Here is a 27,042-nt window from a genome sequence, read left to right as displayed (position 1 = left end):
GAGTTTGTTTACTATTATTATAAAATTCAGTTAATTTTGTATGTTTGAATGTTTTGCTTGTATGTACTTCTACTGCGTAAAGGCCTGGTAGCCACGAAGCTTAGAAGAAGGCAGGCAGCAAATCCCCTGGAGCTAGGATGGTTGTGAGTCATCTGGTCGGGAAAGGAATTGAACCCTGGTCCTCTGCAAGAGCAAGGAGCGCTTTAAACCACTGAGCCATCACTCCAGCCCCAGAATGCAAGAATTAAAAGCCTTTTAAACAATGTTTCTGAGTTGGGTGTGGGGACTCATGCCTATAATTCCAGCCCTCAGGAAGTCCAGGCAGGAAGACCCTTCACAGCCACACTAGACTCCACAGGAAAATCTTGTCTCAATAATAGAGTATCTAGGATTTCGTTTTTTTTTACAATGAAGGAGATTTGAGATGAGTTCGCTTGAAAACTATCCTAAGCAAAAGAAAGAACTGAGAAGAGTATTCTAACAAACTCAACCCAAGGTGAGTACCCGTGTTCGGTGGGATGCTCAACATCAGTGAGCACAGTCCTTCCCCTCCTTTTGGTGACCAGTCTCTAAGGAGCCCCTTATTTTGATGTCACTAGCTACTACAAGGCAACAGGAAGTTCTACGTTACCGAATTCGTCAGAGTACTGATTACGACGAAGTTCAGATGGTGATTCCTCCAGCATAAGAAGACGCAGCCGTTCGATGCCGCCCAGCAGCCAGGCACTAATGGCCTCGATCCTCTTATCCCTGTATTGTAGCTTCTCTATTAGAGTTATAATTTCTTGCAAGGTGTCTTCTCCAGTGGTCACCAGTTCCTTAAAGGAATGGCATTTGGGGGTGGGTGTGAATATAATTACAACAAAATAACATTCTGAGTGGTTTCTTTCCAAAATGATGTCATGTATGAAAACTTGGTATTAGTCACACGAAGTGACTTTTAGAACTACGCAGAGGCTATGTTCAAAGCAGCCTGCCTGACTCCTTCCCTGCGTAGAGGAGGAGGGGAAGAGAGGTGCTGAACACCTGGTAAATACAGAGTGAGTTGGAGCTGTCAGCACAGGCTCACAACACGGATGTATCGTATGTAAACTTGCAAAGACAAAGACCGAATGAGAACAGAAGGAAAGGAAAGGAGGAGGGAGGGAAGGTGTGAGGAAAGAAGGGAAGGAGGGAGGGAGGGAAGGAGAGACTGATCATGGTGGCTGACTGGTAGTGTAAGAAGATAACTTTTGAAAGGATTAAGATTTCATAGTGACATTTAACACAATGGATATGATGCTGACCCTACCCTGTCAACCTTCCATAGTTTCACAGTTCTGTCCACATGTGCATGAGTACATACCAGTACATGCACATGTGAACATGCACACATGCACACAGACACAAAGATGAACACACACACACACACACACAACACACACACATTTAATGGCAGGTGAACTCCTTTGGAAACACGATACACAGAACAATTCAAGATGAACCCTCACCTGAATATTGATCTGAAATTGTGCCAGGAAATCTGAATAGTGTCCTGAAAGATTTAAAACACAATGGTTACAAAAACAATCAACATTTTAATAATTAAAATGTTTTTATCTATATGTTTCTACTTCCAGAATGATGGGGGGTGAAAGGGCAAGAAGGAGGAAAAAGGAGGAGGAGGAGAAGGAGGAGGAGAAGAAGGAGGAGGAAGAGGAGGAGGAGGAGGAGAATAAGAATAAGAATAAGAATAAGAAGAAGAAGAAGAAGAAGAAGAAGAAGAAGAAGAAACTCTGCCTCTACTTGACCTAAGTCAAGGCTCAGACTGAAAGAAAACTAAATCGCAGAATATATGAAGACTTTAGCTCAACGATAAGAACACCAAAACCACAAGGTAACGAGCGAAAAACTTGAGTAGCCAGGTAGCAGATGGCAATGTCTCCGCTGCACCTGCCCGCCTCTTGCATCGTGGTGCTCATCTCCTTTGTTCTTTACCCCTGGAGTCATGTGGGACTGATGCACCGACTTACAAGGCCAGGACACGACAATGCCATGAGAGGCCACTCGCCAGCAGTGATGTGTGGAGACCGTGAGAAGGTGTCCTGGCCGGGAGTTCCCCCAGGCACGTTGAGAACCACCTCAACTTTGAGCTTAGGTATAAGTCTTTAGATGGTTTCAGCCCCCAGACGCTGAATGTCCAGAGAACAAGAGGTGGGTCTTCTCCAAACTCTGATCATGTCACCAGTTAAATACATTCCTTACCTTAAGCTGCTAACTTTGTGACGTTTGTTGGGTATTATTTGTTTTTTTAATTTATTTTTTATTTATGTGTGTAAGTATCTATGTACGAGTGGAAATCACACAAGTGTTCAGGTGCTCAAGAAGGCCAGGAGAGGGCGTTGGATCCCTTGCAGATGGTGTCATAGCCAACATGAGTGCTAGGAACTGAACTCCAGTTCTCTGGAAGAGCAGAAGGTGCTCTTTGATATTTATTATGTCAAAATAGTTCATTGGTTCAAGGTAGTTCAAGGAAAGATGATTTTAAGACAGCCAAGAACCACAGGAACTAATGACCATCGCAGGGAAAGGCAGATCAAAACCACAATGCCATACCATTCTATGCTTGCGTAAATTCTAATATTAATGCTTTAACATCCTCAAATTTTTAAGTGTTGGTGAGGAGATAGGGCAACAGAGTCTCTTTCACATCACTAGTTGGATGAGAAATTTGAACAACAATGTTGGCAGGCTAGCAGTTTCTTTAAAAAACACTCAGACAATAACCATGCAATCCAGTCATTCCATTCCTAAGTACCACATAAGAAATAATAAAAAAATAAAATAATCCAGAAAAATACTTCCAAACAAATGTCACTAGTTGTGATAAATGAAGAAGGCAAATGCCCCTCAGCTGGTGTGGCAGTGTGAATATCAGTGGCCCCATGAGCTCACAGGGAATGGCACTATTAGGAGCTGTGGCTTTGTTGGAGGAAGTGTGTCACTGTGGGGGCAGGCTTTGAGGTCTCATATTGTGCTCAAGCCACACCCAGTGACTCAGATCACTTCCTGCTACTTGAGGGTCAAGATGTAAGGACTCTCAGCTCCTTCTCCAGCACCATGCCCACCTGAACACCACCATGCTTCCTGCCATGATGATAATGGACTAAACCTTGGAGCTGTAAGGAGCCACCCCAATTAAATGTTTTCTTTTATAAGAGCTGCCGTGGCCATGGTGTCTCTTCACAGCTGGTGAAGAGATGATGCATAGCCGTTACTGCAGAAGTGCACCAGCGGGAGGCGCTGTGGTTCCTGAAAGCCTGTGGCTTGTTCATTGTGGGTTGTTTTGAGACCACAGTAGTTTAAAACTCCAGTCCAGGCTGGCATGAAACTTACTATGTAGCCTAGGCTGGTCTTTAACTCGCATCAATTCCTGTTTCAGCCTAAGTGTTGGGTTACAGATGTGAGTTCTCCCTCCATACATGTGCACATCTGGCTTTATGAAGGAATTTTTAAAATACACTTTGCAGAGGCAAAGAGGCCAAGAGCATAGGGGTGCATACTACGTCATCTCTTCAACAATTTGTTAATTGTTAGTGTTAGAAGGCAGGTTGGTAGCGTCCAGAGCCTGGAGGTTGGTGGCATCCAGAGCCTGGTGGAAGATCAGCTGGAAGGGACAGGTGGCAGCAGCCACTTTTGTAACTGAAATAAACGGCGGGCAGAAAGGACTTAAGGAAGGAGGCTGTTTAGGCCTGTGGTTTCAGAGGACTCCATTCACTGCGGCACAGGGGAGCAGCAGGTGATGCTGTTGGGGCTGCATGGTGGAGATTCCAGGTTTCTTGGTAGCCCGGGGAACAGAGGATGCAGGCCGGACTCAGGGACGGTTATAACCTTTAAAGGCCTGTTCCTGAAGATGGGCCTCCATCAGCCAGGCCTCACCCCCTAGAGGCCCCACAACCTTCTGTGTGGCTCCACAAACTCATAACAGGAGCCTAGGAAGGACATTTCATATTTAAACTGTGACAAGATGTACGATCACGAACACGGTTTACACTTTGCTGTGGTGGCAGGGGCAGCCAGGGCTCATCTATTCCTCAAAATCGTCGAATTTTTAAATGGATGCAAATGAATAAAAAACCGATTTAAATAAGAGCAAAGCCGAGTGGGGGCGCGACTTACTGTGCTGAACTATCAGTTGCCAAGACACGTTCCCTGACTCCTGCACAGTTGTTTGCTGCTTTTCTATGTACATCTGGGTTTGTTTCTTCAGGTAGGCAAGATGCTGAGAACGAAAGGCACACGTCAGCTATCAGCTCCTGCTCACCGCACAGAGTACAACATTCATGCAGTCATTCATCAAACATGTGTCGATGCTTCACAATGCCACCGACTGTTCCACCGTGTCTCCCTCCATTCACGGGAGAAGACAAAAGGTCCTGCTTTCTTACTGGTTCAGCAGCCAAAGAAATAAATATGGTGCTCTAATAAGGCTGGACAAAGGAAGACGTTAAAAGACCTTCTGCCCCAACTCTTCATATCCACAAGAAAAATGTTCCTTGTGCAAAATAGAGCAATAGAAATTCTCGTCCTTTTAGTAAACGTTAGATATTTTCTCTATAGGAGGAGAGACTAGAAGCCCATTTCAGGATAAAATTCCTCTCAAGTTTGTGTCAAAGGCTTGCTGCCCGATCCTGGGTTGAGTATCTGCGGACTACTGAGAACCAAAGTTTTTCAGAGTACACAATCTTTCTGAGAAGCATTAGCCATTCAGCTGTTTCCGCTCTACCGGATGAAGCGTGTGGTTGCTGGGATAACTCTTGACATTTAACAGACAGACATAAATCACACAGAGCCATGTGTGAGATCTCCATAACGTCATCGGGCTAGTCAGTGGCCAGGCTACTTCCCTTACCAGGCTCTACGGAAAGAACTTTTTTATTCTTCTCTATCAGTTAACAATTCTTGTAACAAAGGAAGAAACAAACAAAAATCAGAGTATTTTCTCATCTAAAAGGTACATAATGAGCCGGGCGGTGATGGCGCACGCCTTTAATCTTAGCACTCGGGAGGCAGAGGCAGGTGGATCTCTGTGAGTTCAGTGTCAGCCTGGTCTACAAGAGCTAGTTCCAGGACAGGCTCCAAAGCAAGACAGAGAACCCTGTCTCAAAAAAAAAAAATAAAATACGGTACATAATGCACTACCTGACTTTTGAAGTTGTTATGCGCACTGAATAGGATCAAGTCTCAAACTCTTGGGACATTGATGCAGACCCTGACTTGGAGGTTATTACAGTTTAGTGGGTGAAATGTTTACAAAGAAGCAGCATTCACCCTGTGAGACACTTGATGAAAGATGGATGTCCTTCTAAACGTTCAACTGCAGACACTAAGGACAGTGTCCCCAGTGAGTGACAGACTCTAACTCACATCTTTCAAACAAAGGGATAGTGTATAAATTTCTTTTATAACTGTCTTATAACATTATGAAATATAGAAGTTATGTAATATTCATGTATTATAAAAAGGCTGTTGGAATCAATAGTTCTGAGCACTAAAATCTGAATTTAATAGATTTAATTATTAAACATGCCATTCTAAAATTAAAATGAGTAAATCTTAAGTATAAACAGGCAAGCCTTACTCTTTTGAGATATAAGCCCGAAAATTAGTGGTAATAAATTGAGATTATAACTTTAGGGGCTAAATGAACAGACTTATTTGCTCTCGAATTATCAGTTGATATGGTACAGACAACTTAATTTTTTAGCTAGGCAAGGAAAACTAGAACACGAATTTTACAAATGAAGATAACTGAGAGCCCAACAACACACATATGGGTGTTTCTTTAGTTGTCAAAGGGACTCAGATCTGAGGACACCGGGGCACACACCCACCAGAATAGCTCAGCTGCACAAAGACAGTTGGGTGAGTATGACGATATTTTTCTGAAAATATTTCTTGATTGACAAAGAGACTAACCCTTTCTTTGGCCTAGGCACTGTGTGAATAATATGCCTTGAGACTATTTAAAGTTATGTTCTCAACCAGCTGGCCCGTTGTGTGCTCAGCCTGTCTGAGTTTAGCCTGCATGTGAGAGAACAATGCAACCAACTTCACTTGGACTTAGCACGCAATCAGCTTTTACAACCCAAGATAAATTCATAGCTTTGAGCTTAAGTTTTGAACTCTTTCATGCCCTTGACCTAGAATAACGTGTGTGTGTGTGTGTGTGTGTGTGTGTGTGTGTGTATGTGGTGATTACTGTTTTCTGAAAGCAGCTAATAGGTTAAAAGGAGCCTTAAACTAAACAAATATCCCATATATGTTGGAACACGTGGATATAGGTTGATAACATCTCCTTGAGGTTTTGAATGCTATTCTGGGTCAGTTAAGTGACTATTCCTCTTATAAAAGTTTGATAAGATTTCTGTAAAGAATTCCTTCATCTCTTTCCCATACTGTGCTTTCTGTGCTGTTTAATAAATATAGAGCTCTTTGTAAAGGGCAGACACAGTCACAGAGCAGACAGAAACACAACAGACAGGCACTGGGGATTTACCAGGCGCACACAACAGACTGGCTAGAAACAGGCTTCAGACAGTTGGAAGACATGGGGAGAAAAGCGGAGATTCCAAAACTGGGCTTGTGCTTGGTCAAACTAATCTAAGAGGAAGTCTGTGTGTTCGTTTCTTAGTGTGACATGGACACAGTGTGAGTGTCAGGGCTCTCACTCATTGCTGGTGGGAGGGGCATTCAGTGCCTTACCCTTTGGGAGCCTGGCACTCTGCAGGACTACAGAAGATGCACCTCCTGATGACTTTGCAGTTTTAGTTAGGATCTATACCCAACGGAACTATGCCTGTCTATCAAAATAATATTACTTGAATGGGCTTAGGAACAGGACTGGTAACAGCCCAAAGAAATTCTTCAAACCACCAATAATAGTACTGTTGAAGTAAATACTAGTCATATGGAGGAATACTATGCAGAATGAAGAGAAAAGAATTACACTCAGTGAGGATGAACCTCAGAGGTAGGAGACTGAGCAAAACCGTGTATGCAGCATCGTCCTTTGCTGTGGGACAATGGTCTTTTATCCTGTCACTTGTATTATTTTTAATAAAAATGATGATTGGCCAATAGCCAGGCAGGAAGTATAGGCAGGGCAACAGCAACCAGGCAGGAAGAGGAGGCAGGGCCATGAGAATTCTGGGAAGAGGGAAGTTTCAGTCTGTAGTTGTCACTCAGACAGAGAGGAAGCCAGACACAGAGCAAGCAAGATGTGACTGCCTCGCCAAAAAAGGTACCAAGCCACGTGGCTAACACAGACAAGAATTATGGGCTAATATAAGTTATAAGAATTAACAAGAAGTCTGAGCTAGTAGGCCAATCAGTTTATAATTAATGTAGACCTCTGTGTGATTTCTTTGGGACTTAACAACTGCGGGAACTGGGCAGGACAGACACCTCACTCAACAGTCCTTCACATGTAATGGTTGAATCCAGGCAAAACCAATCTCTGGTGTTAGAAGTTGGTGGTATTCTTGTGGGGAGAGGTGGGAATGACTGGGGGGGGGGGAGACTGCAACCTTCTAAAGTTTGTTACGTGCGTTATTCTTGTCTTTTCTCGCGTGAGTACCACTGGTCCAGGCAATCAATCTAGGAAAAGGGAAGTGCTGTTGAACTTACTTCTCTTAATTTTTGGTTTTCCAGGACGAGGAGGGTTGCCTTCTGGTCATTTACATAGACTTCGTTTTCTAAGTTCTTTAGAATTTCAAAATGCTCTTTGTTTTTTTTACTTTCGATATCTCGTAAATGTTTTAATTCTGTCTTCAAACTGTCCTGCCCAAACATAAAAGACATCGTTATCTCCCAGGGGTCAAAGGGCAGGGCACCAGCATTAGTCTGCCTAGGTCACCTGGTTCTGCACTCATCCCTGAGCCGTCCAGTTGACTGTGGCAATCTTTTAGCAAAAGCTGCTTCCTAAAAACTTGTTTCTGGATTCTGGTAAGGTCACGCGTGAACCTGAAGTACCCTAAGATACTAACAAAACGTCACAGAATAGGACACATTTGAAACCCGGCCAAAGTGGGGAGCCGGGAGAAGGATGCACTGACATTTTAAAGGGAGACGGAATGTTCTAGAAGGAGGTGATATTTATCCTATGAATATTTATTTACCTGTTTATTTTTCTGCTGTTCGTTTGGTTTTGAGACAAAGTGTCAAGTATCCCAGGCTGGCTTCAGAACTCACTGTGCAGCCCAGGATAACCCTGAACTCCACCTCCCGAGGCTTAGCATTACAATTGTGATCCACCATACTCGGTCAGCATAGTGTTGAGACCTGAACTCAGGGCCTCACACATTTCAGGCAAGTGCTCTTCCAACAGATCTATGTTATCAACCCTGATTCTTTAAAAACATCATTTATTGAATATTTTTTCTTACTGAATTCTCTATGCAGTTCTTAATTATTATAGCATCATAAACCTCAAGGTCTTTATCCGTCATGTTACTCACCAGGAACATCTTCTTAGAAAAACATGTGTGCGCATGTGTGTGTGTGTGAGTGTGTGTGTGCGCATGTGTGTGTGTGTGCATGTGTGTGTGTGTGTGCGCATGTGTGTGTGCATGTGTGTGTGTGCATGTGTGTGTGTGCGCATGTGTGTGTGCATGTGTGTGTGTGTGCGCATGTGTGTGCATGTGTGTGTGTGTGAGTGTGTGTGTGCGCATGTGTGTGTGTGTGCATGTGTGTGTGTGCGCATGTGTGTATGTGTGCATGTGTGTGTGTGCGCATGTGTGTGTGCATGTGTGTGTGTGTGCGCATGTGTGTGTGCATGTGTGTGTGCATGTGTGTGTGTGCGCATGTGTGTGCATGTGTGTGTGCGCATGTGTGTGTGTGCGCATGTGTGTGTGTGTGCGTGTGTGTGCATATGTGTGTGTGTGTGCATGTGTGTGTGTGCGCATGTGTGTGTGTGTGCGCATGTGTGTGTGTGTGCGCATGTGTGTGTGTGTGTGCGCATGTGTGTGTGTGTGTGTGCATGTACATTACACTTGCTTCTAATGTTCTTGTTCATATTTCTTCTTACCCACAGCATATCAAAAATCATGTTTGGTATCCAGATATTCGAAGAATAAAATAATTTCATGTTCAATTGATCAACTCCAAATAAAAATTATAATGAAACTATAGATTGTGTGTTTTGAAAGAGAGTAAACATTTCTTTGCTCCTGTTCTATCTCCCATGATCTCTGCGTATTTAGCCTCAAAGAGTGCAGTCTGGATCCCCATCCTATAAACTAGAACACCTAAGTCTCCTCAAGGGTCCATAGTTTTTTTCTCTCATTATACTTGAGCTGGTTCCAGATGCCCCCACCTTGTTAATCATGTGTTAATCTGATGGAATTGAGAACCGTAATACAGAAGATGTGTGAAACTCACTTCCGGCCGTTTCTTTGAGAGTGTTTCAGAGATGATTAGATCATGAACAAAATTAGTGCACTGAGGGGTTCAAATCTTGTACAGAGTATTTGGAGGCCTGGGTGGAGGAAATGGATTTCTGGGCCTGCGCTTTTGTAGCTTGATCCCAGTCCCTTCTTCCTAATATTCTTCTCTGCCCCCTGGTGGCCATGAGGTGAAAAGCTTTTCTCAGCCAAGACCTTCGAGCTGAAAGCTCAGAAACAAGAGGAGCCAGACTATCAGGGACCTCTGAGATCAAATAAACCTTCCCTCCATTAAGTTGGTTTTCTCAGGTATTTATCACAGTTGTGCAAAACTTCCCTCCATATGTATATATTGAATACAATTTAAACACTGACGTTGGTAGAATAACTTAAATAAGTCAGTTTCAGACAAACTAAGTTACTGGTGAGTGCAAATGATACTAAATACTCACCAGTGTTTCAAATTAAAGAAGGAGGAGAAGGCGGGGCCTTTGGGTGGTAGCATCCTTTTATCCCGGCACTCTCGAGACTAGGGCAGGAGATTCACTAGTTTAAGTTGAAGACTGCCTACACAGGAAAACCTTTCTCAGAAAACTAGGGCCCGAGGATGTAGTTCCGGCGGTACAGAACTTGTCTAGCATCTAAAGGCCTGGAATTCAGTCCCTGACACTGCAAACAGCACAGCACAGAAAGCCAAGACAGACAAACCACAGCCATTATTTACCGTGTTGTCCATGTATCTGATGACATCTTTCCTAAAGCGGAAAATATAGTTGCTCAATAAATCCTCCTCTTGCTTCTTCGCTGTTTAAAGAGAAGGAGAGAGAGAAAATAAATGTCCACGAAGTAATTTGGTTTAAAAAAAAAACATATCTCAGTGTAAGAATGCACAGGCTTAACAATCACACTGTGGTAAACTCTAAGCACAAGAGACTGCAGCTATGCAGAGCATTTACCCCTGGGTCTGGTTCCTCAGGATCCACCCCGTGATCTATCAGTTTCTTTTGGTTTGGTTCGTTTACGTATATGTGAGAGAAACAGAGGTGCACACGTGTATGTGCTCAAAGGTGTGTGGAGGCATCAGGGCTGAGTTTCTGGGGTTGGAGGGACTCTTGGCTTATTTCCTAGGCACTGTGACCTGAACTCCGATCCTCATGACTGTGTACCAAGTGCCCTTAACCGCTGAGCCATCTCTCCAGTCCCTCAACCACATTTTATAAATAATCCCAGGGGGAGGGGAGAGGCAGGGAGGGGAGCAGAGAAAAGTGTAGAGCTCAATAAAAATCAATAAAAAATAATCCCTTTAGTTGTGCCTTCTGCTTAGCTCAATTTTCTTAAATTATATGCTAAGAAGGCTGTGATTCTTTTCAGACATTCTATCTACTTCTTAGCATAACGTCGGGAAATTTGGTGTCTTAATTCTTGTCTACATCTTCTCTATCCCTACCCACATCTAGGTTTCTTCCCTTCAAGCTCCCCATAAAGTTATGGTTTTCTGTGTCAGCAAAGTTTCACTCTTCAGGGCATCGTAACAGTGTAAGGAAGGGACCAAAGGTAGCGAGCCAAATGTCACGATGCTTCATGTCAGTGGCATGAATGGGCACCAAAGTCTGCACCACAGTCGCAAGGCATGTTTAATCACTGCCCAGCTACTTTACAGGAAGGCGTCCATCCACTCTCAGTATCTGTGTTGGGGTTTGGTTCGGTTTCCTCAGTGGAATAATCATCTGGTCTCCCCCTGGGTGGAGCAATGTAGTATGGGGAAATAAATCTTTTTTATTTTTTAAATTTTGTGTACGTCTGTGTATGTGTTTGTATTCACTGCGACCAGACGGCATTGGTTCCCTCTGGAGCTGAAATTACAGGCCATTGTGAGTCACCTGATGTAAGTCATGCGACGTGGGTGCTGAGAATCAAACCTGGGACCTTTTGGAGAGTAATCCATGCTCTTAAACATGACGTCAGTTCTCCAGCCTGGGCAAATCTCAGAAGGCAAGTTCAGGGGAGGAATTTCAGCCACTGTGGTGTGTTATGTCTAGCCCTACTTGATAAAGATAAAACTCCTTCACCACTTTTCCATGGCTTGGTATCTTCCCGATGACTTTTTATGGAAATCAGCTTTTTATCCTAAAATGGGCTCACCTGGCTGGCTACACTCCTCTAACCAGGCAGGGGGACGGGATACCGCCACAACACAACATGCCATCTGCCCTCAACCATATTAGGTGCTCCAAGTTTGGAACCCCTTGTCCCATTTCTTTGCTCGCATTAAGGGAAAGTAATTCCTCAGCTACAACTCAGAGGAAGGGCTTCACCCGGGGGCCTAACTGCTGCGTTAGCTACCCTTTCTATTGCTGTATCTCCACAGCCCTGAGATACAGCAATACCTACAATCTGCCTTCTAGAGAGAGAGCTTTGGGGCTTTATGATGTCCTCTTCCATGGGCTCTTCTGCTCATATTCCCCTTTCTTCTTTCACCTCTACCTGGTCACTCTTTCCCCAAATCTGATGACGCTTATTATCCGACAGCAGGTAAGCAGAAGGTCAAGAGATGACCTTCTAGCTCGTGCCCCTTTCTTGTGAAACTGCAGCTTTGCAGGGATGCTTTTCCACACGCTGGTGTCAGGCTTCGGGAGGGCGCTGAGACAGATGCATGTGTTAGGCACTGTGTTTCACTATCCCCCTCACCCCGTGTGGGAACTGCGCCTGTGCAGTCCATCTTGTCAAGGCACTGAGCACTTCACCCTTCCATTCCTTCTTCCTTGCTGCTGTCTTCTCCTTCCCGTCTTTCCTTTGTAAGAGATTCAGAGCGTGTGAAGGTTGCCTATCTTTCTCTTCACAGTGTTTTCTTCACCCTCTGCTTTGTACTAAGAGGGGAACTGGAAGGACGGGGGGGGGGGGGGAGAATGAAGTTTCTACGAACCCGGTTAAAGCATCAAGTGAAAGCCTATGTGAATTGATCAGATGAAAATCTGATAAGAAATAGAAAATCAACTCAGACGGAAGACAGAGGGACTGGCCAGGCTCTTACTGTTGTATCTATGTAGTCTTGACATTTTAAATTCTTGGAAGTAATTGCTATTCATTTTTAAGTATTTATTTCCTTCACAGTTTATGTTATTGACACAGGCAGTGCTAATCCACATTTTTACAGTTATCTGCTAGCTGCTCACTCCCACTCCTCCCCCAGAAGATTGTTATTTTAGCATTCCCATCCCAGTCCTTCTTTTAGTTTGGGATCTGGCCTTCTGATTCCCATGGCTCTTTTATCATTTAGAATACATGACATCTGGAAGAGGCAGCTGCTTAAAGACCTGTGCAGAGTACCTGGACAATGCCCTCCACTTCCGGATGAAGGCAAGAGCCAAACATTCTGGGTTTTAGGTGCAGGGTTAGGTGACCAAACCTAATTATTGTGGTGGAAACAATTGTTTTGATTTGAACACACATGGCTATATGCACACATTATGTTAATATGTTATGCTGTGTGATAGAATGCAAAAGATACATACTTACAGACATGGGTCATATCTCTGAAAGTTTCAGGTATGATAAGTCTTAAGGATAGGTTAGTGTGGGGGGCATTTTACTTGGAGGAAGGAGGGAGAGGAGGAGAGAAGGGGAGAAGGGAGAGGGGCAGAGGGGGGAAGAGAAGAGGGAGGGGGAACTGACTGGGAGGAGGAACTTGGTGTGGAAAGAGGAAGTGGTTGATGAAGCAAACTAGAAAGTGGATTTAGTAGGATGGGCAAGTTAGATGCGCCTTCTCCTTGGGTGTGTGGTGGATTCTCACCTCTGTGATGCTGGCGGAGCAGAGGGGAGAGGAGTTGTCAGCAAAGCTTCATACACACCTGAAATATCAATGTGGAGGGACTTGAGGTTCCTGTTCTTTTCTTTGTATTCCTTCGCTGCTACCTGAAGGTAGGGGATGGTGTCCTCTAGCTCTCCCTCCTTTTCTCTGTTAATCTGCACTTCCCTAATAATTAGATCCTTTAAAGAAAGTCAAGTCAGTTGAGGAAAGTGAGTTGGACCAGTTGCACAGCTTGGAGTAAAAGGGGAGGGGAGTACAGAGAGAGGTAGCTGGCACACACACTCTGTGGTTGACAGCTAGGTGCTGCCCTAAACAGCCGCCTTGGAGGTTTATCATTCAATCTACAAAGATGCCGTCAGTTCAGGGTCTCTGCTGCTGTGTTTCTATTCCTACTATCTACGCAACCAAAACATGCTTGAGAAAAATCGCCTTTGGCTCATCACGTTCTATAAGGTTTGCCCGCCTTTGTCTACATTGCGCATGTTTCATTCATGCTCTATGAAACGTGGGCAATGTAGAAACAACTGGATATAAATGAATAAACGGGAAAAGGAGTGCTGAGGAAAGCAGGAAGGTATTGGTGTATTTAGCTGTGCTGGTTGGTTTTGTCAGTTTGACACAGGCCGGGGTCACTTGCGAAGAGAAAAACTCAATTGAAAACATGGCCCCACATGATTGGTCTGTGGAACATGTCCTTGAATGACTGATGTGGGAGGGCTCAGTCGATTGCGTTTGTGCTGGGAAGATGTCAGTCCTGGGCAGGTGGCTTGTTAAAGCAGGCTGAGCAAGTCGTGAAGAGCAGGCCAGGAAGAGCGGTGTCTCTCTGCAGGTTCTGCTTCAGTTCCTGCCTCCAGGTTCCTGTACTGAGTGCCTGCCTTGGCTTCCCTCAATGTACTGTCCATAACCTAAGATATGTAAGCCAAATAAAGGCTTTCATGGCCAGGTTGTTTTTGGCCAGTGTTTTATGGAAGCAATAGAAACCTAACTCAAACATTCATCAATCTTGGGTTATATTTAGTTCCAATGTAATAATCATTTCTTTGAGAATATTAGAATAGATTTGTACGTGGTGATTAAAAAGCAGAAACAGTAAGCTGGTATTTACTATCTACTCTCTTCCTTCAATGACAGGCATTCTGAGTTGTAGCTAGGGACCTGGTTCCCATCTGGAGTATGGCTTCCCTTGCATATGGGTATGTCTATAAGCACAAGTCATGGGTGCTGCTTCTAGCCCCAGGCCCTCCACAGCAATGGCCCTTCTATCCTTTTCCTGGCTAGCTGGTGATAAAGGTGGAAGCCGTCATTGAATCTTCATGTCAGCCTCATGAGTGGGTACATAGCATGTTAGTCTTTCTGAGTCTGGGTTACCTCACTTAGGGTTGAATCAGGATTGTCGCCCACAACCTTTGCATTGAACACTTAGCTCCCTATTGTTATTTGGGGTGGTGGTGGTGGTAGTTTGGAAACAGGTAGGTGGGATCTGGCTGGAGGGAGCCGGTGATGGGGCAATGTGCCCATGGTTCCTTCCTGCCTCTCTCTTTCTTTTTTAATTCTGGCCATGAGAAAACAGCAACTTCGTTCTACACGGTCTCTTGATACCATGACGTTCTGTGCTATAGAGTAATCTTTCTGCATACTGTGAATATGTATTACTCTCATTGGTTAATAGAAAAGCTGATTGGTCTATAATAAAGCAAGATAGGATTAAGCAGAGAAGTCAAATTTGAGAGTTTGTGGGGTGGGTAAGAAGGGTGGAGTCCGAGGAGTCTAGAAGCAAGATGAATGCGCCGTGTTGAAAGAAGGAACCACCATGGAACCGAGGGTAGATAAGAAAAATAGATTAATTTAAGTGTAAGAGTTAGCTAGTAACAAGCCTGAGCTATCAGTCAAGCATTTATAATTCATTTTCAGCCTCTGAGTCGGTTATTTGAAGACTGGTGGGCAGGAAGGAAACATCCACCTATAGTCCTGTCTCATCACAAGCTCATAACAGTGGAGCAAGCCATGGATGTGAGCCTCTGAAAGTATGAGTTTAAAATACAAGTATTTCTTTAACTTGTTCTCCTGTGTATTCACCACATGCAAATGGAAAGCTAATTAACATACTTGTGCTGGTTTGAATGAAAAAAATGTCCCCCATAGTCTTGGGCTTTTGAGTCCTTGCTCCCCAGTGTGTGATGTCATTTGAGAGGCTTAGGAAGTGTGGCCTTGCTGCAGGAAGTGCGTCACTGGGGCAGGCTTGGAGTTCTTAATACCCTGCCTTACTTTCAGCTTGCTCTCTCTGCGTCCAGCTTGTGGTTGAGATGTCGGCTCTCAGCTCCCTGCTCTGGCCACCATGTATGTCTCCCACCAAGAATGGACTCTTTGCCCTCTGGAATTGTAAACTAAAAAAATCTTTCTTCTCTAAGCTACCATGGTCACAGCATTTTTATCACAGCAACAGAAAACTAAGTAACACAATGTCCAGCACACAGTGAATTCAAAGCAAGGCAGACATCAGCAGGGTGTGTAGAGTCTCACCAACAATTAGAAGCATACACATTAAAGCTTGGATGAAACTTACACGTGCTTGGCAATCATTATACGCCAAGACTTCTGACCCAAATTATCAAAATCCATTGATTTTGCTTCTACCCCGAACTTCAGTCTCTTCAGCTGTTCCTCCCGTGGCTGCTTTCAAGATACCTGCCCTTACTTAATATTATCATTCGGAAAATGTGTGTTTGTGTGCGTGGTGGTGGTGGGGCTGTCTGCAATCTACGGCATCTAGAAGCCTCGATGCTTTTGAAGTCTGTTGTCACCACTTTCTCTAATATCAATTCTTGATTTACCCCTGGTTGGCTTTTTGGGAATTTGTAAGGAGTTCTGAGATGCGCTTCTCAGCACTCTCTCCATCTCCCGCCGGCTTCCGTCACAACTCTACCCTTCCCAACAATGTTCCTTGCTTGCTGCTTGGCAAAATTTGCTTTATATTGTTTGAGTGAAAAAGTAACTGTCCTATTTCTGTTTATTTTTCAGAAAAAGGAGAAAGATGCAGAGAAGACTTTTGACCCTGCCTTTGTTCATACTGGAAGATTTATTTTACATCCACATGATCAAGATCACACATAATATCATTCCCGTTTCCCTTACAGAATCCTCCAAAGTTATGCTTAGATGCAAGATAAAAATTACCTCATATTTGCTTAATTCTTTCATTAACTTTTTTTCTTTTTTGACAAATGCCTTTTCTTCTTCTACTAATTTCGATTTAAGTTTCTTGATTTCGTTCACAAAGCTAAGGATCTCCTCTTCTCTTTGTTTTGTCTAAGCAGAAGAAAATGAGATTCGTCATTTCTCGCGTCATGGTTAGCTTTACATTGCTAAACTGCCTGGTAAACTCTTTTCCTTTAGAAGTTTAGTCTTCCACCAAACGGTATCTACAGCACACAGAGCACGGGAGGGTTGGGGAGTGGTGGTTGTACAAAGCGTAAACACTGGAGTATTACAGGGCGCGTGGGAAGTGAGGATCTGTTCCCACGCCTCCAAGGTACTCCTTAGAGAGAGAGCACTGCTCCTTCATTTGTTGCATCTCCCTTGGGCCAGCTTGCCCCAAGCTGTTGCACCTCACTACGGTTGATGACCTGAGTTTCATTTCTGGGACCCATATGGTAGAAGGGGAGATCCAGTTCCTTGGAGTTTTCCTCTGACCTCCACTTGAGCATATGCTCATACATAATAGATAAATATCATAAAACAGTAAAGATTTAAACATCCCTAGGTAACATACACCAAGTAGTCAGACTTCTAAAGAAAGGAAAACAATACTTACACTAACCATACACTCAGGAAAAAAGAAAATACTTTTCAGTAAAATAAGGTTTATTTGACTATTGAGAGGATGTTAATGATTTCTAAGGTGGGGAACAACAATAATTCTAAACACTTTGGATTTCCTTACCTCTTTAAGCAATTCAGTTCGCCTCTCTTCGGATTCCTCAATTTTAGCGATGATCTTTCGCATGGCCGCCTTTATCTTAAGCAGCCAGCGTGCGTGCCTTTTTCGCGCACATAATATTTTCCACTGAGAGATGACACTAGACATCAGAACAAAACAGAATTGCCGTTATATTGGCACAGCAGCTTACACAACATACAAAGCAAAACAAGTCTGACTACCATTTTACCACATTGCCTGGGTGAGAAGGCAGGATGCTGTCTGCCTCAGCACCACCCGCTGCTCTCCTCTTTCAGGTGGAGGATGGAGGCTCCAGGGAAGGCGTGGGCAGAAATAGTAATGGGATTACCCAAAGCACCCAAAACACCAATAAGAAACGTTCAGATTTTAGGTTCTCAAAACAAACAAACAAACAAAATAAAAAACAAAAACAAAACCTATATTTTTTGAGACTGGTAAAAATGTACAACTTGAGCTTTATAAATTAAAATATCAACAACAACAATACTAATAAAATATCCCTAAGTGATAGTGGGTGCTTATTAGGTATGTTTGGTCTACATACTTTTGAGGAATCGTCTCTTTGACATTCACAACAAATTCGTAAGGAGGGGGCCACCATCATTACCAACTCAAGGAGTAGGGATGAGAAGAGGTTAACTGAACCAAGCTTAGAACTAAAAGACAGAGTAGCCCATGTGAAAGTCTGTGACCTTAATTATTGTCTCCCATGTCACCCTTTCTGCAATTTGACCCAGAAGTCTGGCTGGACAGCAGACATTACATCAATATTGGCAGTCCCAGTCTTTGGTGATTTCCCTTGACTGAGATGGAAAATTCTGGTGTTTTCAATGCAAAACAAAACACAATCTAACAAACACATCTAGACTTGAGTGAATTTATATATAATTTAATTTAGGACAGTAATTCTATTGGGTTGTAGATAACACATACTACTGATTATAACACACACATACACACATACACACACACCCTAAATCACATTACCTCCTCTGGCGTTCTTTTTCTAGATTATCGATCAAGATTTTTACTTGTTTCTGATACACTTCCTTTGTTGCTCTAAAAACAATAAATATACATTGGATTTTGTATTTGTAGTTTGTCAAACACATATGAAAGTCTTAACATATTTATTATAATGAGTATGGCTAATTGTAAAACAACTGCAATTTTATTGGCCTTCTTACAGAAGGGCATTTGAAGTGCTCCTGCAAGCCTTGGCTTGAATATCCAAGAATGGAGAAGCGAGTCTAGGAGAGCATTTAAGGCAGGTCTCTGGAGGCTATTGGTTAATAGGGAGGAATGTGGATGGCCATAATGGAGGTGTGATCTTACCAAGGAAAGGGTGTGAACATTTGTAAAGATACAGAAGAAAGCACAGAAAGTCAGAACCCTGCCGCAGCACAGGCTAGGGGGCTTGCTGCCCAGGGACTGTGAAGGGAACTCAACACTGGGCTATGGGAGGGGTCAAGATCAACAGACTGTTGAGTAACCCTGCATTCTACACAGCTCTGAGTTTGTACAATACAGAACACAGAAAGGCAAGACACATTCTTGAACTAAGAGCAGTTCCTAAGCTTGTGCCTTTTCTCCTGGTGGGCTGGAAGGAAATGCAAAGACTCCAAACCAGGGAGCAGAAGGCTTTGTTTCTATTTCCTTCCCTCCCAGCACAGCTTCATACACAGAAACAAAGTCAAATACCACTTAGGTAAAATGTGACTTTGTGTCTTTTCCAAGACAGAAAAACTCATAAATGAAACATACACTTGAAATATTGTTGCGAGCGTTTTTGAAGGTCAGAAATACAAATTAAAGAATTCAGCTGGGCGGTGGTGGCGCAGGCCTTTAATCCCAGCACTCGGGAGGCAGAGGCAGGCGGATCTCTGTGAGTTCGAGGCCAGCCTGGTCTACAAGAGCTAGTTCCAGGACAGGAACCAAAAGCTACAGAGAAACCCTGTCTCGAAAAATCAAAAAAAAAAAATTCAAAATGGAATTAAGTCAACCAGGAACAACCACACCTCTGTCTCATATTCTATTTGAGATGATCTAGTAGCCTAATTTAGATCTCTAAGGTTCTTCACAATCTTACCTCTCCTTTTTGAGTTTGTTGATTTATATATGTGCATAACATGTTCCAAACATGATCTGAGCCAATTTAAAATAAGGTAAAAATAACACAGAATTACCAAAGTTCATAACAACATTGAGCTACACATTTGATTCTGAGCTTCTTGGTGACCACAGCAAGAACCACACAATAACTGATCAAAAGGGCTGGGTGTGAGGTGGCACCTTCCTTTAATCCTATCACTCGAGAGGCAGAGGCAGATGGATCTCTGTGAGTCCAAGGACAGCTTGGTCTACATAGTATGTTTGGGATAGCCATGGCTACATAGTGAGATCCGGTCTCAAAAAAAATCTATAACGAATAATAAATTTGCATTATTTATTAGAAAAGTAAAATCTGAATGAGCCCAATTCTGCCTTCCTGCTCCATCATAGGAGAAGGTCATAGTTTTCCTTCTGAAGCTAGCACAATGAAAAACAGATGTTTAAGTGGTTGCTTATCTATGCAGAGGCAATCATGCAAAGAACCTATACTTCATGTTTGAGCTGGCTGTCTAGTTTTATGTCAACTTGACACAAGCTAAAGTCATCTGAAAGGAGGAAACCAAAGTTGAGAAAATGCCTCCATAAGATGAGGCTGTAGGCAAACCTGTGGGGCATTTTCTGAACTGGTGGTCCATGTGGGAGGGCCCAGCGCATTGTGAGTGGGGACACCTCTGGGCTGGTGGTCCTGGGTTCTTTAAGAAAGCAGGCTGAGCAAACCATAGAGAATAAGCCTGTAAGCAATACTCCTCTATGCCTCTGCATCAGCTCCTGTCTCTAGGCTCCTGCCTTTCTTGAGTTCTTACCCTGACTTCCTTAGATGAGGAACAGGATGTGGAAGGGCAAGACAAACAAACCCTTTCCTCCCCAGGTTGCTTTGGTCATGGTGTTTTATCCCAGCAGTAGTGACCTTATCTAATACAATGTCACAGCCCAGAGCTCCTCTGCTATGTGCGGTTTCCACCACCACATGTCCTGGTTGTGTAAGCTGGCCTTGTCACTGCCTTGTATTCAAACAACGTGCTCTTTTGTGCCTGGTTTACTCTTGTTCCTTCGGTCTCACTGCTGTTGCTGAGCACTATAGGAATTAAGTGTGCAAAGCGTGAATACTTCGATTCTTACCCAGCTCTAGAGAAAATACTTTCAGTTTTTCCCCAGTTAGTGTACTGTTGGGTTTAGGGGTGGCATGACCTTTTTCTGGCTTCTTTAGGGATTTTTTTTTTAATGAAAGGACTTTGAACTTGGTCAAAAGATTTTTTTTGTGTCTATTAGGATGATTATGTGATTTCTGTTCCTGAATCTGACTATGCATTCTTAGGATGAAACAACTCAGTCAAGAAGTATCATTTTTTATATGTTTTGGTGAATTTGGTTTGCAAGTATTTTGTTGAGAATTTTTGCATTCAAGCACATAAAGGAAATTGTAATTTAGTACTTTATAACTTTATAACCTGTCTGACAGTTTTTGTTGTTATGCCTGGGCTATTGGAGGTCTATTCAGAAAGTCGGTATTTATGCCTTTATCTTAAAATGTTTTTCCTTTTTCTTGTAGCTATCTCAAAGTCTTGGGTCTTACTCAGTCTTTGGTTTCTGCTTTGTTGGTGCTGATGGTGCCAGAGATTGAACCGGGAGCTCGAGTGTGAAGATAACTGTGTTGAGCCATGCTCCCGTCTTTACATAGGTAAAATTTTAAGTGGAAGATCATGTTATAGAGTAATAAAATCCAATTTTAAATATGCACAATAGATACACATGTCTTTATATTAATATGCATACAAAGTATGTGCAGCAAACTATTAATAATTATTTCTGTGGAGAGATTAGGGTAACAATTTTTCCATAAATTACACATTTTTACCTTTAAAATTTAAATTTGGGACTAAGTATTACTTTATTGGGAGAAATGCAAGTGACTTAGAATGGCAGAAACAACGGATAATGGTGAAGAGTGTTGAGATAATGGGCAGGGGCATACTTGTCCCCGGCCCTAAATCTGGTCCACCCCTTTGTCACTCTGTTTCTGGAGCACCTGTCTACCCCTGTAGTAAAATATTCGTTGACCATGACCTTTTTGAATGTGAAACAGAGAGAGCTAATTATCAACTTACTTCCCTGTAATACACTACATGTCCATACAGACTTACGATTCCAGCTTAAAGAAATAAAGACAAGAAGAGTAAAGATGGCGAAGGCACACACATACTTGTGAAGATCCTGCAGGGTTTCAAATCCTTCTTCCATGTTTTTGATGTCCAATTTTCTCTGTGCTAAGATCTTTTCTTTCTGATTAATGAGCGTGATCAGTTTCTGATTTCTAGCATGGAAAAAGAAGCGAGGGCCATTTTACTCAACGTTGGGGAGTAAACCCAGAGGAGCTGGAGGTTTAAATGAGGAGTTTTAGACACCATAGGCAAAAAAAATTCTCTTTATTTACCAATACAAAAATTTGCGTATATAAATCCTTTTTAAAGGGAGTAAGGGCTGGAGAGATGGCTCAGTGGTTAAGAGCTCTTCCTCTTGCAGAGGACCAGCTGGGTTTGATTCTCAGCATCCAGATGACAGCTCACAACCATCTACAACTCCAGTTCCCAGGGATCCAGTACCCTCTTCTGACCTCCCTGTGCACCAGGCACACATGCAGTGCACAAGTAAGTGTACATGCAATAAAAACATCCGTGCACATAAGATAAGTAAATCTTTAAAAAAAAACATTAAAAGGAGCTTGGGAAGCTTAGATTATGAATAATTTACCAAATAAACCCATAGAAACAAACAAGTCTCTGTTCAAGCAGTGGATTAATATAAATTTACACATAGAACTTGCATAAACTTGACAATTCTCAAGTCACCAAAAGAACACTAACTGCAATATTAACACAAGACGGCAGGGGTAGTTGCGCCTCTTTGTTAGACCAACTCTGAGGGCAGGCTGAACATCTCAGCTACAATGGGACCTTGGGCAAGAAACCTTCCCTGTGGATAAGTCTCCATTTCAGTATCTCAAAATTAGGGCTACAATACCTGTCTCATTGGTAGAATGGATTAGTTCACTGCTGACAGCCAATGAGACTTCTTATGGTTGATATTTTTATGTGCTGATATATAGCAGAGAAAATGAAGCTAAGAGAAATTCACAGTTTTATTTAAATGATGTTGATAAGAACTTCTCTGGAAGAGAAAGCATCCCATCTAAGTGACTCACCTTCAAAACCTCATGTGATGCCAAAAGCAAAGTAACCTATGCTCTCTAAGTTCCATGTTTCTGTGTTTAAGGATTTGATGATGTTTTGGGCACATAGTCATGGGACTTTTCGGAAGGGATTTAGTGTGGATGAGGTGTTGGGGGTGGGGTCCTCATGATGAGATCAGTGCCACTCTTTCTCTATGTAAAGAGAGAAAAAGAGGAGGGGAGAGGGAGGGAGGGAGAGAAGGAGGGAGAGAGAGAGAGGTATTTGTAAGTCAGAAAGAGGGTCCTCACTTCCTCACTAGAACCTAAGCATGTTTGTGTTGGCAGTGTCGTCAAGGTTCCCTGCTTAGGCCAACCAGTTGATGGCATTGTGTTATGGAGATTGAACTGAAGACAAAAGGCCACAATGACAGCAAATTTTTAGTGCTGTGGTCATTTGCCATCAGCACAATTTGGAATTCTACATGATGACTCTAGTAGTTATCTGGGGACAGTTTGCACTTGCGGACTCATAGCTGCTGATATTCTGTGCAATCAGATGAGGCCCTTTGGTTGCAGAAAATGTATAGTTTAAAGGTTCCAGAACGAGCATAAGCTCAGCCTCACATAAATGGCCCTGGGTGTGCACAGCAGCTAGATTTCATGGACTGCAACTGTGGTTGTACCAGTGGGCTTTCTTTTCTTACAAAATTTCACTTTTCAAGACACCACTGTGTGGTATTCCTACAGAAGGCATCAGTGAACACTAGCAGCTGCACAGCAGTAGATGAAGTCCTAGGCACGCAGGAAGAATTAGACGGAATGCCTTTTCTGGTGTCTTTGTAGACCAACAAGACCAGAGGCTTGCATCCTGTTGTTATAGGACAGTGCTGAGTCAAAGGGTCGGAAGTAGACAAGTTGGGAGTGGAAAAGAAGACATTCGGAGAGGCAGGTCAAAGCAAGCGGTGGAGCAGAGAGGAAGGAATGGAGTGCAGAAATGAAATATTTGGGAGGTAAAATTACCAAACTTTGGGGACCAAATGGAGGTCAATAGGTAGTAAACAGGAAATGAGTCTTTTCTGAAGTCATGGTAGGTAATCAAACTCCTACCTGAGAAAGGGAACACACTCTCTGCCAAGTCTCACACAGTAATTATTGTTTCCTGGGTCTGATTTACAAGCGTTACTAATGCACTTAATTTTGGTGGATTTAATCTGATCTTGAAAAGCATTTCTTAGCACTGTAGAGGCAGATTAGAAGTATGCCAACTGATTATCAAATAAAGAGTATCTTGTTGTCAACAGTGTTGACAACGAAGATGAGCTTAGATGGGCCATCACGTGGCCAGCAAGGCAGACAGCCATAGCGGTGGCAAGCAGGAGAGAGACGTACTCATCATAGACCTTCTGTTTCTGGAGGGACACTTTATCTTCCTGCTCTGTGACCATCTTATACTGTCTGATGAGTGAGTGCAGAGTCTCTTGGAGTTCCATGTTCTCCTTTTCGGCTTTGTGCAGTTTTTCCCCCAGCTGGAAAAAAGGGAGTGAGAAAGAGATAGGATTAAAGGAACTGATTCGATAGATAGTAGTCTTTGGGTGAGCAGTGCCGATAGTATAGCAAATGCTGCGCAGAACACAGCAGATCTTGTACAGAGGGCAAGCAGCTTAATTCTGCAGCAAATCTGTGACTGTATGCTTTGGAGCTTTTTCTGGGAACTTTCACAAGAAAATAAAAGCTGTAAACATTGACATGAAGCCATAGAATGATAATCTATGCTGAGAGGGAATATTACAGACAATCTTGGATCATGAAACAATTTTGTGTCCCTTTCCAAGAATATAAGGTGTAATAGGGCAAAGGAAGTGTTGACCCATAGAAGCCCCCACTCAACGATTCGCTGTCCATGCTTGCTCCATGGTAAATAGAACTGGATCTTCTGTATCCTCCAACCCCTCAGCAAAGTGTGAGCACCATGAAGTTCTTCCTTCAACCCAATACCAATGGGAGATGTTTGAGAAATAAGAAATCCCAGAAGATTCTAAAAGGCAAACTTTGCGTTTTCTATGTACAAATGGAATTCACATGGATGAAGTGAAGTAATATACATACATACACATATATATGTATATATACACATATATATGTAAGGTATTGTAAATTGTAGAGATGCAGAATATGGGAGGATAGGCATTAGAATGCAAGAATCATGATGATATTTGATAGAAGAGATTCTGAATTTGACAGAAGTGTTTGAGTCCAATTCCTTGACAGATCCAGAAAAATGACTGTAGTACTAAGTGAGGACAAACAAAGCCACCCGTGCCCATTGATGCCCTTCAGGAGGGAAGAGCTTGTAGCTGGAAGTCTTTATTGAGATGCTTGAAGTGAGAGGAGAAAGTTCACTTTAGTAGGAATGGTGGGTAGTTCAAAATGACTCTCTGGCTGAATGCCATGGAATAATACAATGAGAACAGTTATCTTCAATAGCTAATAATATCATGAGGAAGAAGTCAACCTTGTTCTAGGAGAAGGCAAGAACGTAGCGTGAGATAGCTGCCATAGAAAATTTCTGCCCTTAGGCATTCACCAATATGGAAAGTACCATATGGAGATTTAGTTTTCTTAGATACCCAGGGGACAAAAGCCAAGGCAGAGAGAAAATCCAGACATCTGTCACTGTAGGCTGAGATGCCCAAGGGTTTTTCCCAGGGAAAGTTGAGGTGGATTAAGGTAACTGGAACTGTGACGCCCCCCCCCATGTCTGACATAAGGTCAAAGATGATCTTCTCCCCAGGACATCATCATCATCCTAGGTATCAAACTGTGTTCTAAACATTTTAATTGCACAATAGCCAGCAGAGAGTTTCCCACCAAGAAAAGAGGGAGAAATAATAGACCACAGACCCATGAAAGCATCTGCTCTTAGAATTACCAAACACTAAACTACACAACTACTGCTTATTTTGCTCAAAGAAGTATGGCTGCCTGAAAGCTGGGGCTGGGAACTGGAAATGGGAGCGTGAGATAGCAGATTTGAAAAGGTACCAAATATTTAGCAACTGAGAAATCTAACAGCGCAATTAAAATCACGAGTGAGAGTGTTCTCTCTGGAGCGCTGCAGGGGGAGAAGAGTGCAGGAAACACAGAAAAGCAGGGAACACAAACTGAAGGTGTATGCACGAGCATCAACGATAGCATACACAGCTAGAGTCTGATAAGACAGCGGTGCAGTCGCGTGGAACATGAGACACAGAAACTCAGTGAACAAGCCAACTGAAAGGAAATAGCATCGAACAAATGAACAGACAAAGCCAAAGACAAAAATCTGAATGAGGATTAATCAAAAGAAAAGATTGGCTACATCAGTGAAACTGAATAGTTAAAAATCAACAACCAACCAACCAACCAAACAAACAAACAAGGAAGATTTGATACAAAGGAGATATAGGCAATCTTCATAGACTAGAAATTTCCACACTGTAAAGATATGAAATCCTTCTCAAGGTCATTCATAGCCTTAAGACAAGCCCCATAAAATTCAAACGGGCTTCCTAACAGACCATATTAGAAATCCAATAGCCTAGGACTAGCTAAAATTGTCCTCTTTTGGCTGTGAAGACTTATCTTAAACTTACTAAAAATTACTATTGTTACAAAATAGTTCGAATGAGCAGAACAAAAAGTCTATAATCTGAGCATATATGTATGATATGACTCCCACTTGACTTCCAGCAATAGCTCAAAAGCCATATCGTAGATGAAAGGACTGTTGTGGTCAACTGGGAAAACTTGACCTTGATCTCACAGCATAGACACATACACAAATTCCAGATGGCTTGTAGACTTAAATGTGAAAGGTCTAGAAAATAATGGCAGAGAATATTCTTGTGATATAGGCTACAAAAATAAAATTAACCAAAAATAAAAAGATATGCTGTTATCATTAAAATTAATGAATTATATTCATCAGAAAATTATACACACACACACACACATATATATATATATACTGCACAGTTATGCACAGTTATTTGCTGTTCTGTATATGGTATTTTATAACAAACAGGCTAGATTAGTAATGTATTGAAAGGCCAAAGAAATGCTTGCCATAACACTATTCACAATAGCCAAGGTACACAGCCAACCCTAAGTGTCTCTCAAAGGAAAGCTAGTGACAGCTGGCATTCATTAAAACACTATTCGGCCTTTACGCAGGAGGAAATCCTGTTGTTGATAAAAACATGAATGGGGCAATGTGTTAAGCAAAATAATATAGACATAGTAAATATTGCATGGTCACATTTAAATATGGACTATAAAATATTGATTATATAGAAGCAAGAATTAAAAAAGGGGCAACCAGGACCTAATATAAGTGGCGAAAGACTTGGGAGACGTTGAAATGGGAGATCCCTCCCACGTTCTCTAAACATTTTTGCAGGAGCTTATGGGGTAATCAGTGTGGTTAAATTTGCTTCTGGAACTCGCAGAAAGGGTAGATTTTATACCTTTGCTGATTTGGAGCAAGACAGAAAGAGAAGCTATAAGAGGAGGATACTATGCTAAGGGTGAACTGTAG

At 42.6% G+C, this 27,042-nt stretch overlaps 1 protein-coding gene across 1 annotated transcript in view; it reads right to left on the bottom strand.

The window, feature by feature from the left end:
• Positions 1 to 602: 602 nt before the first annotated feature.
• Positions 603 to 27,042, bottom strand: part of Ccdc175 (coiled-coil domain containing 175) — a 47,891-nt gene continuing 21,451 nt past the window's right edge. The window contains exons 9-19 of the mRNA XM_075947549.1: positions 23,856 to 23,992; positions 21,501 to 21,611; positions 18,176 to 18,247; positions 17,171 to 17,306; positions 16,405 to 16,536; positions 13,271 to 13,409; positions 10,147 to 10,226; positions 7,669 to 7,821; positions 4,159 to 4,261; positions 1,491 to 1,534; positions 603 to 818 (exon numbers count right to left, since the gene is read on the bottom strand). Of these exons, the coding sequence (XP_075803664.1) occupies positions 603 to 818; positions 1,491 to 1,534; positions 4,159 to 4,261; positions 7,669 to 7,821; positions 10,147 to 10,226; positions 13,271 to 13,409; positions 16,405 to 16,536; positions 17,171 to 17,306; positions 18,176 to 18,247; positions 21,501 to 21,611; positions 23,856 to 23,992 (1,323 nt within the window). The remainder of the gene's footprint in view (positions 819 to 1,490; positions 1,535 to 4,158; positions 4,262 to 7,668; positions 7,822 to 10,146; positions 10,227 to 13,270; positions 13,410 to 16,404; positions 16,537 to 17,170; positions 17,307 to 18,175; positions 18,248 to 21,500; positions 21,612 to 23,855; positions 23,993 to 27,042) is intronic.

Source organism: Microtus pennsylvanicus, chromosome 14 (genome assembly GCF_037038515.1).
Source record: "Microtus pennsylvanicus isolate mMicPen1 chromosome 14, mMicPen1.hap1, whole genome shotgun sequence".
NCBI lineage: Eukaryota > Metazoa > Chordata > Mammalia > Rodentia > Cricetidae > Microtus > Microtus pennsylvanicus.
The sequence above is the reverse complement of the archived record's forward strand: the minus strand, read 5'-3'. Positions and strand labels throughout refer to the sequence as shown.